Consider the following 15,953-nt stretch of genomic DNA (forward strand, 5'->3'; position numbering starts at 1 on the left):
TAAGGTTATTCAAACCCCCTCTGTCAGGTATTGCAGCTGTCCATGTGTAATAGAGAGAGCCAGGACAGAAATAGGTATAATAACAAGAGGCCCTCCACCCCTGCTCTAGAAATACAGCCTGACAACCTGATGACAAAATTGTAAACAACTCCATATCAATAAAGCGAGAACAAAGGCACAACACCAGGCATGACATCCGCTGCTGCCGCAGTAAGAGCGGTTGAAAGGTACGCCAAGTGTCACAGTCACACTTCTCTGAATTAATCTAAGCGATAGGAATGAGACAGAATGCAGCCAGGACAACTTAGCAGTGTATCAGCACTGATGGGGAACGAGAGAATACTCCAGCTGGCCCTTCCCAATCTGTTCACAGTCTGTCGTTGAGGAATACTTGCATTGCTGTGCCAGGCTCCGGGGATGAGCTTAGTGAGTGCATTGATGACATGACACAGATAAAGCATCAATCTGCAGTCTGTGTCCTGTCAATCCTAAACTTTTAAAATAAACCTTATCATTCTGAACTAATACACTGTTGGTTTGAATACTAGGTCGTTAGATATAAGACAAACATCATCTGTTCTCTTATTTCACATGAGCGTGTTGATTAAATGCAACACAAGAACCACAGGGGATTGGACGCTGACCCACAAACAAAATCAGAAGCATGTTTTGATTTGTCAGGCCTCGTTTTCCCCGAGAGACAGCCCCAAGTTTTCATTATTAATAATGAGACCTAATTAAATAAATAAAACATTTTGATTGTGGGCAATTTTGGATCAGGTCATCTGTGGAATTAAAAGGAATTAAACATAAAGCCAGGAAATCAGTAAATATGTTCTCTATTCATAGAAGTTCTGTTCATATAAGTAGAAAAGCTACATTTACACTAAAATCCAGTTAACTACAGTTTTTTCCCCCAAGTACTTTAATGTGGATTAATCATTATTCAATTGTGCATTTCTATATAGTGAAGCTTTGATATTATATGTAAATATTAAATATTACAACTTATAAAAATACCCAAATGTATTAATTTCCAGAAATCACAAACAAATAACAGAAACACATCTTCAGTCTGAGAAACACTCAAATGCATAAATATTTATTTAAGTACCAGTTATTACTACATTTATTCAATGACCTAAATGTCAGTTTGAAGCTTGCATTCCTCACTCTTATAACTACATATCTGTTCCTATGGGTTCGTTTTTTCTGCCAGTAACAAACTTTGTCACCTCAACTTTAATCATTATTTAATATACAGTATTCCACCAACATTATGTGGAAATATTTTTATTTATTTATAATCATGCTTTGGCTTATTGTCTGCAAAGATCATGTTGGGTAAAAGTAGTCAGTCTACTCAAAGATCTTTTCCTCACACAGTGATTGTCACACTTTGATCAAGATGCTGGAGAGTTTAAGCTTAAGTTCACTTTATTTTCAAATGTTTCCAGAATACAGAGTACAGAAGAAATAATACAATGCTTGTGCTACAGTGGCAGCAACCGTACAGTTAAAATAAAGTGCATAAACAAATGAACAGAGACATCATGCATAACCACAACATAGGGAGAGAGTTCACGGAGTTGGGAGAAAAGGAAATACACAAGTCAAACTGCATGTGGAATGAAATGTGCAAATTGAGTAATACAGTACAAAAAAACAATGTAGTGCTAGTGATGACAACAGTGTGAGGATTATTGTGAAAACACTGAACTGTGCAAAAAAGATGCACAATTATATACTCTAGTGAAATCAGATTTCAGCTGTGGAAGATGTCCTTAATGCACCTGCACTCACTCAAATGCAATCTTTAAAAGTTATTTTCTCCCTTTTCAGTTTTGAAGGTAACCAGATGGTAAAAAACCTTGACAACGTGCAAAAGAGAAACATAGTTCAGGAAACGCTATAGTTTTTAGAATTATATGTAGTAGAAAATGTCCAAAATTCACCAGGTCAAGATTTTTCCAATGCCACCACATACACAGTACAGTGGGGTCCAAAAGTCTGAGACCAAAGTTGAAACCCTGAGATTTATTTATTTATTTATTTTAATTTAAAACTGGAAATTTAGAATTTGGGGGAAAAAATTTCAAACAAAGGAAATGTTCAATTTCTAAATTTGTGATATTGATCATGTTAACTCCCCTCTGAGTTTAAATTCTTTACATTAAAGTACATCATCCGGATCATCTGGTTTTACACAAACTTGTGGAGTCTATGACAGCTTGAGTGCATAAGAGCTTGAGAAGCAATAGGGAACATACCAAATACTAGAGAATTCTGAAATTCATGTCAATATTCTAATATTCTACTATTCACTCAAGTTGTTTCTGATAAACTGTATGACTGAGTGTTTATGGGATTACAGTAAAAATGTATTTACAGCTAATAGTTTTGAAATTTCAGAATAGAGATAGAAAGTAATATAGAAAATTAAGTCAACATAACAATCTAGAATATGTAACACTGTAGTACTGTAGTTACTGGGGTTTTTAAAAAAAATACAAAACCACTTTAAGCCATCATGTCCTTTTCCCAGAAGCTTCATCCATGTGTTTGCTGTGTTGTTTATTTCTGGGGAACTGCTCAGTGACCTCTCCCTGGTTGTCACCTGGCTTGATTGTGTGTTCGCTCATGGACTGGCTGTCTGGATGTGTTTGTTCTGTAGTTTGGGATGGGCTTTCTTCCTGACACACAGTTCTCTGTGCTGCACTAGAGTTAGACAGCCTGTCTCTCATCTCCTTCAATCTCTGCTCTACTGTGTCCTGCTGACACTTTAACATCAATGCTTGCTCCTGCAATGAGAGACAACGACTCACTAAGACAGAGTGAGCAAAGGGCAGACTTTGGATGGATGCCAAGAGAAAGGGTGAAGCTGAATGACAAAACAGATGCAAGTCAGAAGAAAGTAAAAGAGAGAACAAATGCGAATACAAAGACTGTGAGAGACAGTAGCTTGCCAATCATCAAAGCCCACTAGACGTTGGAGCCAAAAATAGCAAAGCACAGCTGAAAGCCTGTAAAGAACTTGAACATTAACTGGGTGACTCAGCGTAGGGTCACACACAATGCACATGAACTCAAGGTGAATCTGAATCATTCTGGAAAGAGGCAGACTGTATATTTTGCTTTTGTGAACTGAGTTGCCCAGAAATTTCACTAAGCTGTTCTATAAAACCAATAAACAGCCGTATCTGGAAGGAGGAGCTCAATGAGGAGATCATATCATTATAAAAGTACCTGTATATCCAGTACATCAAGTATTAATCAACAACAACAACAACAACAACAAATACCTCACCTTCTCTAGACCTTTACAGCTCATTTGACCAGCATCTGGAACAAAAAAGAACTAATATTAAACCTGATTTTGATTTAATTTGGTATCTGATTTGAGCTTTAATCAGAGCTTTAATCAGATTTACGTTCTGCGGATCTGTTTGCTGGAGGGGGGTTTTGTTCACAAAGGAAATGCTCCAGTTTGAAGTACTTATACTTCTGCAATCTATGTTTGGATAGAAAACATGAATATACAGTATATAGACACACGTTCATTTTAATTTAGTAGATATTATAGAAATAAATTTGAGAACAAACCTTTCTGCCAATAGATTCTGGGAGAACTGAGTTTCTGGTGGAACTTTAACACTGAGGAAGTCCTCCACTATTGTTCCAAAGGCAACATGTGGAATCTCCTCCTTAATCTGTAAGCATGCCCAGAATCATTATAAAGGTGTAGAGGTGAGTTTACAGTGTTGACAAATGTGTCAGGTGAAGTTACCTTGCATTCCAGCTGCTCCTGAGTGAAGGTGAGCTGGAATAACTGCATACTTAGGGCAGATATCGCTGAGTGGAGAGCACCCATGAAGTCTCGAGATGCAGAGCCTGGAAGTAAAAAGTGCTTAAACCTCCAGTGTGGTCATTTAAATTATTATTATTATTATTATTATTATTTTACTGAAATTGGAACAATACTAAAAATATATTTTCCAACATGAAACTGTTTAGAAAAAATATTTTATTAAATTGTAATGTCTCATATTTTGTAATATTTTGTCACTGTCACATGGCCTCTGTCTCTTATTAGCATCTCTGTATCTTATATGTCTTAATTGCATACATTTTAATTATATTGTTAATAACTGAGATTTTAAAATACATTCATATGTGTACCAAAAAAATACCATGCAAATGATTTATCAGATTTTGGAGAAATAAAGAATGAATTTGATCCAATTCTGTAACAAAATGGAAAATTGGATTTAGAAAAGATTTTTTTTTTTTTTTTTTTGGAACCAGAAATGTTTACATTGTGTGTAATGCGATTTTTATTATATGAATTATTTATACTTTATTTTATTATTATTTTTGCAGTGTAAGTTATTTTTGTGTGAAACAGATTAACTTAATAAAAAAGCTGTGGTGTAGTGTAAGTCTTATGCAAGTGTAAGTTTTTTTTACATGTATTTTCCACTGTATTTCTTTAGAAATAAATAATTTTAAAGATAAGTAGTTTTATTGGATGGGTATCGATATCAGCTGATTCAGTATAAGTATTGCTATTGGTAGAGAAAAAGTGCCAATGTGCCATCTCTAATTTGTATATTTATATAGTAAAAAATGATGACCGGGGTCAGTGAGACATCTGGTAACATTTATACTACATGGTTCAAGTGACCCAATTCCGATTTTTTTCCTCCTATATGGCACAGATCAGATATGCCTCATGAACGTGTAAGCAGGAAAAAAAGCGTATGGATTCCAATATTCTCAGATCAGTTTCAGGCCTCACAGCAGTGATCACTGCTGCATTCGCCCAGGCTGCAACAAGGGCTCTATTGTTTTTTCTCCACCTTAAGAGGCCGGTGTTTTGCTTACCTTTAAATATGGTGCGGAAAGCAAAAGTTTCTATTATATTTTCTTCTGTGTCCATTACAAATTGAGCCATTTTTACTTCCTTTTTGGCTTAAGCTTTTCCGGTGACATCTACCTGGGGTTGTTTCACAAAGTGTATAGTGTAAATGCAGATATCAGATATGAGCCACTTTTAAAAGAAGATGTAAGCTTGTCATTAAAAAAAAAATCTGATATAGTCAATGAATCGGAATTGGACATCAAGACCTGCAGTGTAAATGCCGCCTTAGTGACCTCTATGTACACACCTGAGCTAATGTAGGCCATGGAGTGTAAGAGAACTGAGACAAATTGGCCAGCATTTTGAAGCTTGCTCTCAAGGATATACAGGATCTGGTTGGATGTGTCGTAGTAAAACTCTTTGTAGCAGTAAACCAACAGAGTATCAGTGCACGTGACTGGAAGAGTCTTAGCCAGTAGCAGCATGACAGGAGGGAACGAGCAGACTCGGCTCAGCAGCTGTACAACATGGCAGCCAAACAGGAACACTGCAAAGCACCTTGGAGAGAGGTTATCAAGGGCAACAGGGATCAACTTTGCTGATGCCCATTCTACTGGGTCGTTGGGAATTGCCAAAGGAGTGCCTGGAAGATATGGATTAACTGCAAGTTTTACACTCTCCAGAACATGTCAACAGTGCAATAATATTTTGTTTGTTTTAGTTCCAGTTTTGTTGTTAAATAAGTGTCTAAATAAACTGTTACCCACTTATCCTTGTCCATATGTAATGTTCTAAAATAGCAGAAAACTTTAAGAATAAAAAAAACTCTTCTCCGAGTAGATGTGACCAAACCTTTTTTTTTTTTTTTTTTTTTACCTATGAAACAAAATTTTACTAATTAATTAGAATATAGGATCTTTTTAAGAGTTTAACAATCTAATATGTAATTAAGTGATGAGTTTGAAGAAAAACTAAAAAGTCTTACTCTTATCTTCCTGTGCTCTGGGCCTGTGGCTGAGTTCCTGCAGAGACTGCTGTATGTCCTGCAGAGTTCTGGTGAGAGGTGTGAGCGCCACCAGCTTGGCCAGATCCTCTTCACTGACACAGGGTGCTGTGCTCAAAGGGGGCACTGAGAGATATTTCCTCCCACCCTGGCCAGAAGAAGCTGCTTCTGTATCCGGCCGTGCTTTCAGTTCACTCGTGTCAGTTGAAGAAATCTGCAATGTGTCACAGACAGCCTGATCAGAATTTGAAGCAAATCATATTGAATGGAAAATATGCTACGGTCCATGTTTCACTGTGACTGACCTGGGTGTTTCTGATGTGGATTTCACTCTCTCTGCTGTCTCTGTGCTGCTGCTGTTGCTGCCAGGCCTCTCCATTCAATCTAAACAACACGGCCTCTAAAGACTTCAGCACAGCCTCCATCAAGCCCATCGATGACTCCACTGTGACATGCACATGGACACATATACTGACTACTGACCTCTTACCAGCTCACACATATCAGTCATTAATCTTCAAAGTCATACCATAAATTGATTCCTTCTTGGCTTGTGCCTTACTATCTATAATCTTCTTCCACTGGATCAGTTTTGAGGGCTCCATGTTTTCCAAAACATCCTAAAAAATAAAAGCACAATGCCATTAAAAAGCCATTGCACTGAGAAAGAGAATGTTGCAAATACTTTCATGTGGTTTAACAGAATGAACCCATGTCTCTCACCCGCAGCATATCAGTCTGCTGACAGATATTCCTGTAGAACTCCTGTGTATCTTTGCGGTGCTTAGCCAGCTGTGATGCCAGATGCAAATTCTGGTCCTCTAATTTGTCGTACAGTGTTTTGACATTGAATCCTTCCAGCTCCATGAATATATTCTTGAATCCTTGAGGTGTTGTTTTAATACAGGTTTTGAATAACATATTTTAAAAAGTCATAAGACTTATATCTTATTTGGATAATGGACGGTGGTTAATTAATTGAGTGGTGTAAGTATGTCACCTTTGCACACAGCAGGTTCTTCTTCTTCCGCACCCTCACCGACTCCCCTGAGTCCCAGTAGAGCGCTATCCATACTGTTGGACAAGAACAACAACAAAAAAAATGCATCATCTAGTGTTCACAAATCAGTCAGGGCCATAGAGTTACCTTAACTGCTGACTCACCACTCTTCATTGTAAACATATGCTACAGGAACAGTAGGTTCTCCCAAGCTGCGCCATTTAGGCTTTGGTCTGCCTTTAGCAATGAGGTTGGCATGATTTGGTCTCAGAAGCAGGGCAGTCAGAGTCAACACGACTATTAGTAACACCATCAGCACCAAGACCCCTGTAGATAATAATACCCAACAAAGTCCATTCAGGATTATGTCACTATGTTGATAATACATACATTAGGAGGTTTTGATCCACACTTGATCAATTTTTCATGTTGATGGTGAAGCTAGTTTTTTGGGAAAATATTTTGGGTTGGGGCAAAATACACCATGTAGCCAAAAATGTGGCAGTGGAAGGTCAGTGGATAAGATGTTAGGCTGCTTTAAATGCCATGAGTTCAAACCCCCACAATGTCAAGCTACCACTGCTGGGCATTTGAGCAAGGCCCTTAACCCTCGACTGTGCAATTGTATAAATGAGATAAATGTAAGTCACGCTGGATAAGGGCATCTGTTTAATCAGTTTATCCTGCTTGTTTGCCCTGTTGTTTGCCCTTTATGGATAAGATTGGACACCCCTGTTCTAGACAATTGTGTGCTTCAATCTTTGTGGAAACAGTCTGTGGAAGGCCCACATATGGTTGTGAAGGTCAGGTATACACATACTTTTGGCCATATAGTGTACCAGTGGAGAAGTTTGGTCTTGCCCATTCAAAACCTCAACATCAAAACCTCAACTGGCCTGAAGAAACACTCATTAAGGAACATATGAAGCAGGACTGCAAAGTTGAAGCCATTGCTGACCATATAACAAGCTAAATTTGGAGTCTTCATATACCATGGCTATGACTCTAAATGTAATTGTAATGAACTATGCACACACCTCCAATGGTGCCCCAGTCAGGCAACAGGTTGAGTCGCTGTTGTTTGACAATCCCGTGTCGCACCAGCTGTGTTGGAGAGGTGGGCTGGAAGGCAGCTGCAGTAGGATCACACTCAGTGCCTTCCTCTTTCACCACAACTATCAGGCTCCAATCCGGCACTGCATTGTCCAGGAACACATACTTCCCTGGCTCCATGAATACATGTGCAAATCTGGAAAAAAAAAAAAAAAAAAGATTGTGTGTTATTTAAAACTGTTTAGGTCTAGATGACCTGTTTTAAACTTGGAAGGAAAGTTGACTCTTTATGATTACAGCAGAAGTTGTTAGAACGTGTAAATCTACAATATCCAGGTGAGATTATCCACTAAATCAAAGATTGAGATTTGGGAGTTTTGAGAAGTGCACATTTTTAGGCTATCCATGTGGGACTATCTACAGCATAAGAAGGTTTAAATGCAGAAATATCCAATAGACATAGACCAGGATCCTTAAGCATGTGAAACGATTCTGTATTCGTAAATCTATTTCAATAAATATTGTTTATCTTGTGAATAATTGACATGAAGGTGTTATAAAATCAAAAGAGGTGCCCTTGATCGTTGGGACAGCAACTAAGCCATGAATAAAACAAGACAGTTAAATGTATGCATATAAATTAGTGATCATACCTGGTGGAATTAAATCGGGAATGTTTGACAAGGCCTTCCAGTTGTCTGAATGCACCAAAGTCCCAGGTAGGGTTACTGCTGAACAAATGGTTCTTTTGATAGACTGGAAAGTGGCTGAGGAGACGGTCTGGATTCACAATCAATAGAGTGATTTTACATACTGTACTATAAACAGTCCTTCATAAATACTTAAGAAGAAATTGTTTGTAAAAAATAATTTACCTGTGTAGTTGATGGTAAGCTGAAAGATGAGCATGTCATTGGTGGAAAGGCAGGCTATGGGGTTGGGAATGCGAGGGAGAGGCCCTGAGATCAGTAATCCTAGCTCATGGGTGTGTCTTCGCTTCCTTGGATGTCCATCCAGAATTTCAAATGGCTCTGTGGAGATATGATTAAATATCAGACTATGGATATCACTTAAGCCTCCAAATAGATGAATGCATTTTTACTAGTCCACAGTACTATATTTCCCTCTTTTACATTCAAGAAAACAAAGAATAAATGTTTAAGATGCAAATATGTTACTAGGAAATAATAAACTGGGCCATGCAATGTCTATTTGAGGTACCAGACAAAAAGATGTCAATAAGCACAGGGTCCTTTAAAATCCAACCAAACACTCCATCTGGAGAAAACTGGACAAAGTGGATCTTTCCGAAGCTGCTGATATGACTGTCAGGCCCCAGGACATTCATCATATTCTAAAAAGACAAACGAGTTGCTCAGTACATCTCACAAAGTGGACAGAAACAATTTTGCCTATCAATATCTATTAGTAAGAAAAAAAGAACATACACAAAAAATATACACACATACACACAGTACTCACCCTGCTCCAGATCCTGCTTTCATCCATCACTTTGATCCTGAGCACCAGCTGTCCATTTGGAGCCAGTCTGGCAGATAGCACAGGCAGTGCAGACAAGCATGAGGAGTTACACAACTCCTCCACAGAGACATACATCTCACAGTGACAACTGCAAGGAAGCAGACAACTCTCTCTCTTATAATCCTCCACATAAACTAGAGTTAATTATCAAATACTATAAAATCATAAACCCCACAGCTCTTGCAAATCCTGCAAGCTGAATCACTTGTTCTGTAAAGATGATCATGTAAGGTTTGTTTGCTGTATTGTATTGTGCTGTATTTACTCTAACATGAATCTAGATCCTCTTGAGTGAACTCACATGCCCAAGCTTACATCCAGACTCCCACCATGAGGTCCACAAGTAATGGTGCATGAGTGTTTAGAGGGACTGACACAGTCTTGTGATGAAGCCAGTCTCACTTGTCCAGTTCCACAGCGTTTGCTCACCTTAAAGGACCACAAATGTTCATCATGCCTTTTATTATTGATTTATAAGATAATGCAGACATTCAGATGAATATTTTATAGCTCCACGCCAATCTACATTGCATTTCTATAGCTCTGTTCTGTAGGCAAGTCACATGGTATATATGGACTTACACTTTAACCAGCATTGCAATCCACAACAACCACACCATAGAGATGCAACTTATGTACAGTGTATAAATGTGAGATCATATTATTTCCTGCTCACATACAGTATCTCACAAAAGTGAGTACACCCCTCACATTTTTGTAAATATTTGATTATATCTTTTCATGTGACAACACTGAAGAAATGACACTTTGCTACAACGTAAAGTAGTGAGTATACAGCTTGTGTAACAGTATAAATTTGCTGTCCCCTCAAAATAACTCAACACACAGCCATTAATGTCTAAACCGCTGGCAACAAAAGTGAGTACACCCCTAAGTGAAAATGTCCAAACTGAGCCCAATTAGCCATTTTCCCTCCCCAGTGTCATGTGACTTGTTAGTGTTACAAGGTCTCAGGTGTGTATGGGGAGCAGATGTGTTAAATTTGGTGTCATCGCTCTCACACTCCCTCATACTGGTCACTGGAAGTTCAACATGGAATCTCATGGCAAAGAACTCTCTGAGGATCTGAAAAAAAGAATTGCTGCTCTACATAAAGATGGCCTAGGCTATAAGAAGATTGCCAAGACCCTGACACTGAGCTGCAGCAAGGTGGCCAAGACCATACAGCAGTTTAACAGGACAGGTTCCACTCAGAACAGGCCTCGCCATGGTCGACCAAAGAAGTTGAGTGCACATGCTCAGCGTCATATCCAGAGGTTGTCTTTGGGAAATACACATATGAGTGCTGCCAGCACTGCTGCAGAGGTTGAAGGGGTGGGGGTCAGCCTGTCAGTGCTCAGACCATACGCCGCACACTGCATCAAATTGGTCTGCATGGCTGTCGTCCCAGAAGGAAGCCTCTTCTAAAGATGATGCACAAGAAAGCCCGCAAATAGTTTGCTGAAGACAAGCAGACTAAGGACATGGATTACTTGAACCATGTCCTGTGGTCTGATGAGACCAAGATAAACTTATTTGGTTCAGATGGTGTCAAGCGTGTGTGGCGGCAACCAGGTGAGGAGTACAAAGACAAGTGTGTCTTGCCTACAGTCAAGCATGGTGGTGGGAGTGTCATGGTCTGGGGCTGCATGAGTGCTGCCGGCACTGGGGAGCTACAGTTCATTGAGGGAACCATGAATGCCAACATGTACTGTGACATACTGAAACAGAGCATGATCCCCTCCCTTCAGAGACTGGGCCGCAGGGCAGTATTCCAGCATGATAACGACCCCAAACACACCTCCAAGACGACCACTGCCTTGCTAAAGAAGCTGAGGGTGAAGGTGATGGTCTAAACCCTATTGACCATCTGTGGGGCATCCTCAAATGGAAGGTTCTTATGGGCATTTGTTTTCTTGTTAAAATTGAATTGTTTCAGTAGTACACACACAAGGTATCCGGTGTGTATTAGAGGGAAAGTGGCTAAGCAATCCTTACTGAACACATCCAGTCTGAATTCTAGGTAAGTGAGTCAGTTCTCCTACCTCAAGGTATCCGGTGTGTATTAGAGGGAAAGTGGCTAAGCAATGCTTACTGAACACATCCAGTCTGAATTCTAGGTAAGTGAGTCAGTTCTCCTACCTCAGGTTGACAGTCTAGATCACTATCACCACTGGAACTTTTGAAGTCCAATTCATTGTAGAAGACATAACCAGCTTTACACACACAGGAGCCATCAGAGTGCTGGAATGCCCGGTTTTTGCCTATGCACATGCATGAGGATGCCCCTAGACATAAAGACCATAGTAAGTCACCATATAATGTTGTGGATTTCACTTAACGGGACTCGCTGTATGCAGTAGAGTCGGTGTTGATGACACTGTTCTAGTATGTTAATGTTAATGAGGAGACCTTGTGATGAAATGGAAGAGCTGCCACAGGGGAAACAGGCTCTCTGGGCGTACAGGTGGTTGAATGTGCCTGGAGGGCAAGGGTGGCATTCCTCAAGTAACTCAGCCTTGGTGCTGTTGCCATAGCTGCCAGGTGGGCATGCAACTGGATTGGCTGAGCCCCGTGGACAAAAATATCCAACTGGACAAGGCTGACTACTGTGGTCATCAGTGCCTGACGGACAGGTCATTATTATTTATGATGCTTGCTGTCTTTTTGGTTTCATCATAGTTTTTTAAAAAAATCTTTAATAGAATTGTCAAAAATGCAATTCACACCTGTAGACTACTGGTTTCCCAATTAGAAGACTTACCTGGAGGGCAGTGGTAGCCTGGGGGGCATGCAAGGCAGCGTAGGTGAGGAGACCCACTGGGTCGGTAAGTCCCTGCCTCACACCTTAAGCAGCTGCTCTCCTGAGACACTCTTAGGCCACTGGCATTACGGGGCATAAAGCCACCACCACATGACAGCATGGTTGAGGTGTTAGCTGGGCAGTAATATGGGTATGGACACCTGTCAAAGGAAATTAATACAAAATGTGAACTTAATAATTTTTCCATTTTCTTAAAGCATATTAAGTTTACATACATTTGCTGTGGTGTGTTGTAGGTGTGTGAGCCTTCAGGGCAGTGATATCCTGCAGGGCATGGAGTGGGTTCTCCAGTTTGTGGCCTACAATATGAGCCTGCTCTACACAAGTCCTCCACAACTGATCCTATTAGAAGACTTAGTGTAAACCATTACTATATACAAATTGTATATAAAGATTTTATATACAAATATAAAATAAAGCATCTCTGTACCCACCTATGGGGCACTGGTAAGAGGCTCTGCAAGGAATTCCCACAGTGTTAGGCTGACCTGTGAGACGAGGGTCAGGGCAATAGGTACCAGCACCACAGAGTTGGCACTGGCTAGAAGCATTTGCCCCTGGTTGAGTTCTGAAGGTGCCTGCAGGGCAAAGAACTGGCAAACCTGTACCACTACACCAATACCCAGGGGGGCAGGGGAAACTGGAGAAATCAGTCAGACCTGAAAAACAATGGTCCATTGAGTTCTGAGCAAGAAATTAGAATTTAATTCCAAATTTGAGCAAATTGTTACTCAGGTCTCAGATTTAACCAATCTTAACACATGTTTTTTTTTTTTATTATATTAATTCAAAATAGACAATGTAATGCATAATAAAATAGCCCAGACCCCATGCAGACATTATGATTTCATGACCTTAATTTCAAGGTTTCATGCACAACTAACTGTAAGAGCACAGTATAAAAATATATATTGCAAAATAGGATATGCTGGATCAAGTGCTATTTTATGAGCTACTGAATACTACTAATAGAAGCCATATTGTTAAATTGAATTTGGACCCATTTGCAGCAATTAAAGTGATGATTACAGTGTGAATTTAAGAGACAGAAATATAGTGGAAAGTGAAACTTCTAATTGTATTTCAATTGTGCATAAATCAGACTTTAATCTTCTATACAGTGTGTGGAATGAGTTATACAGAACTAATTGTACAGTGGATATAAAAAATCTACACACCCCTTTTTAATTGGCAAGTTTATAAAAAGGTGTGAACATTTATGCAACCAGGTTATTGTTAGTTTTTAATGTTTATTTTTTCCCTTTAAATGTATAAATGATTGTTTTTCACTTATTTTTTATACGTTGTAATTTCATATTGAGGGTGGAAAAGGTTCTGACACTTTATCTTAGGTTCACTGTTTTTACTTCACAAAAACTTGCCATTTTAACAGGGGTGTGTAGACTTTTTATATCCACTGTATATCTGACCTATAGCATTGCAGAAAGTTCCAGCCGGACACTGAAGACAGTCTCCTTTGCTTCCTGCACCAGAAGTAGGTCTATAAGTAAACCGAGGACACTTTCTTGGTCCAGGTCTTCCCTCAGACTCATAATCAATTATACCATCACAGTAATGACCCTCAGGACACATGTAGAGCTCAGGATCACCTGCATGTTGGGTTGAGGTAAAGTGATTGAGGATTTATTCATATACAAAATATATATCGCTCATGTTTAACTAACTAGAGAATGTTAAACATTTTGAGGTGTTCTTTTTACCCTCTTTGCACCAGTGTCTGGGTGGGCAGGGGAGACAGTCATGTATGCTGCTTCCTCCAGGGATTTCCTTTATGGAATTAACAGGGCAGGCTTGAGGTTTCTCTGTGCCCTTTGGACAGTAGAAACCTGCCAATACAATTATGGTTACATGGTGACATATACTGAGTGCTTTTACTTTAATTTGCACTGTGTCCTGAATGACCTACCAGCAGGACAGGGTCCGGCACACTGCACTCCCCATTCACAGTGAGTTGTGTTAGTCATAACTGGGCCACGTGGGGTGAAATCTGAGCTGCCTGAGATACAAACATACCCAGCTGCACACAGGCCTCTTATCTGACCACCCCTAAAAACAAAAGGCTTTAACCTTATATTCACCTAAAAAACGCTGCACGAAAAGACACATTTTAATATGTGAACAGACTGCTGTTAGGTGAATTAGATAACCTGCAAAATTTTCCTGGGGGGCAGGCCAAGCACTCTCTCTCATTCTGTAGACCTTCGACACCAGGAAGAGTGTAGGTGCCATTGGGGCATGGCTGAGGAACCATAGTGCCTGCATATATACATAATATTAAAGCAAAAATGTAACCATTACTATATCACATTCATATAATCTGATTATGTAATCTGATCCAGTAGCTATACATTTGAGAGTCTTTTAACGGATATGTGCCAAATCATTTTTTAAGATAATCTGGTATAAGACTTGTCCAATGTCTAATAAAGGCGGTATAAAAGTAAGGCTACTTTCTGTGTTTACTCTCCAAAGTGGTGAAAGTCTGTGGCACTGGACATTCATCGGGTAATCTCTACTAAAGTGCTAAAGTTTGTATTCAAAATAGAGTCTGGCTGAAAAAGTAAAATATACTTCTATTTTTCTATTTATCTCTAAAAATAGAATTCAAAGCTAAAGTTAAAAATGAAATTTAGCCATAATCTGAAACAATGCCAGAAATCTACAACATAAAACAAACAACAACAACAAAAAACCTTGTAATGACCCTCTGAGTCTCCAGATCTGAAGTAAAGAAAGCAATGCCCAACATTTAGAGCATTATAACAGATGTCAATAACAATAAACAAAGGCTGGTAAAGCAAAGTAGCAGAGTTCAAACAGACTTATTTGGATATTTGGAAAATGACTACAATTGAGAGGAACCAAAAGCTGTTCAGTGGATATGCTATAAGGTTGGATGTAGTATTAAATAAAGGGTGAGTAAACAAGTTTTTAAAAAATACTTAAATCACATTCAGAAAGGTAAATGCTAACATTTGAACTGATACCGTATATAAGGTTTTCCCTATTTGACTATTTTTGTTTCTTGCAATAATGAAAGAATGTCAGTGAAACATAATACTCTAAATATTTTGTTGTTGCTACTATAAATAAAATACTCTCCTTTTTCTCCTATACTATTGTAAATCAAATTGAGCTGAACACCATGTATGGAAGGTATTAGTATTATTTATATTGTCTGTGTCTCTACTGCATACCTGCTGGGCAATAAGAGTGAGAGGGACATGGGGAGGGGTCTCCTGCAATGGACTCCTCACAGTAGAAGCCTGGGCGGCACGGGATGCAGTTCTCTGAGCCTGGGTTGGGCTGATATTGTCCTGTGGGACATGGCAAGGCCACAGGAGAGCCCAGGGGACAGTAGTGACCCTGAAATGATGCAGCTTGTCAGTCTATTTATTAAGCTCTGATTGATATGAGAGAGGAACAGGATGAAAACGCAGGTATAACCTTGGGGCAGAGGAAGGCATGGGGAGTAGTAGAGGAGAAATCAGCAGGGCAGTAGAAGCCTGCGGAACAGGGGCCACTGGGAGCATTAAGGCCCTCACTGGCACAGTAGTACCCTGCTGGACAGGGTAGACAGCTGTCTATGGAATAACCACCTGTTGAAGGAAATATTTTCTTTAATTGTTTTGTTTTTGACTATTTGCAT

At 39.4% G+C, this 15,953-nt stretch overlaps 2 protein-coding genes across 2 annotated transcripts; both read right to left on the reverse strand.

Moving 5' to 3' along the window:
• Window positions 1–1,921: 1,921 nt before the first annotated feature.
• Window positions 1,922–5,299, reverse strand: LOC128621370 (uncharacterized). Its single transcript, XM_053647090.1, has 7 exons — window positions 5,169–5,299; window positions 4,885–4,996; window positions 3,788–3,891; window positions 3,604–3,710; window positions 3,432–3,511; window positions 3,308–3,342; window positions 1,922–2,801 (listed from the first exon to the last, which is right to left on the reverse strand). Exons 2-7 carry the CDS (start codon window positions 4,952–4,954, stop codon window positions 2,529–2,531), a joined length of 669 nt encoding a protein of 222 aa, XP_053503065.1. The 5' UTR covers window positions 4,955–4,996; window positions 5,169–5,299; the 3' UTR covers window positions 1,922–2,528.
• A 485-nt stretch (window positions 5,300–5,784) lies between these two features.
• Window positions 5,785–14,268, reverse strand: LOC128621708 (uncharacterized). The gene is made up of 20 exons (XM_053647664.1): window positions 14,211–14,268; window positions 14,005–14,130; window positions 13,714–13,893; window positions 12,718–12,942; window positions 12,499–12,625; window positions 12,224–12,423; window positions 11,872–12,084; window positions 11,602–11,747; window positions 9,761–9,888; window positions 9,400–9,547; window positions 9,139–9,271; window positions 8,793–8,948; window positions 8,571–8,697; window positions 7,902–8,113; window positions 7,029–7,191; window positions 6,865–6,938; window positions 6,588–6,748; window positions 6,394–6,484; window positions 6,170–6,309; window positions 5,785–6,078 (listed from the first exon to the last, which is right to left on the reverse strand). Exons 1-20 carry the CDS (start codon window positions 14,266–14,268, stop codon window positions 5,833–5,835), a joined length of 3,054 nt encoding a protein of 1,017 aa, XP_053503639.1. The 3' UTR covers window positions 5,785–5,832.
• Window positions 14,269–15,953: the final 1,685 nt, after the last annotated feature.

This window comes from Ictalurus furcatus, chromosome 17 (assembly GCF_023375685.1).
Source record: "Ictalurus furcatus strain D&B chromosome 17, Billie_1.0, whole genome shotgun sequence".
Classification (NCBI taxonomy): Eukaryota; Metazoa; Chordata; class Actinopteri; order Siluriformes; family Ictaluridae; genus Ictalurus; species Ictalurus furcatus.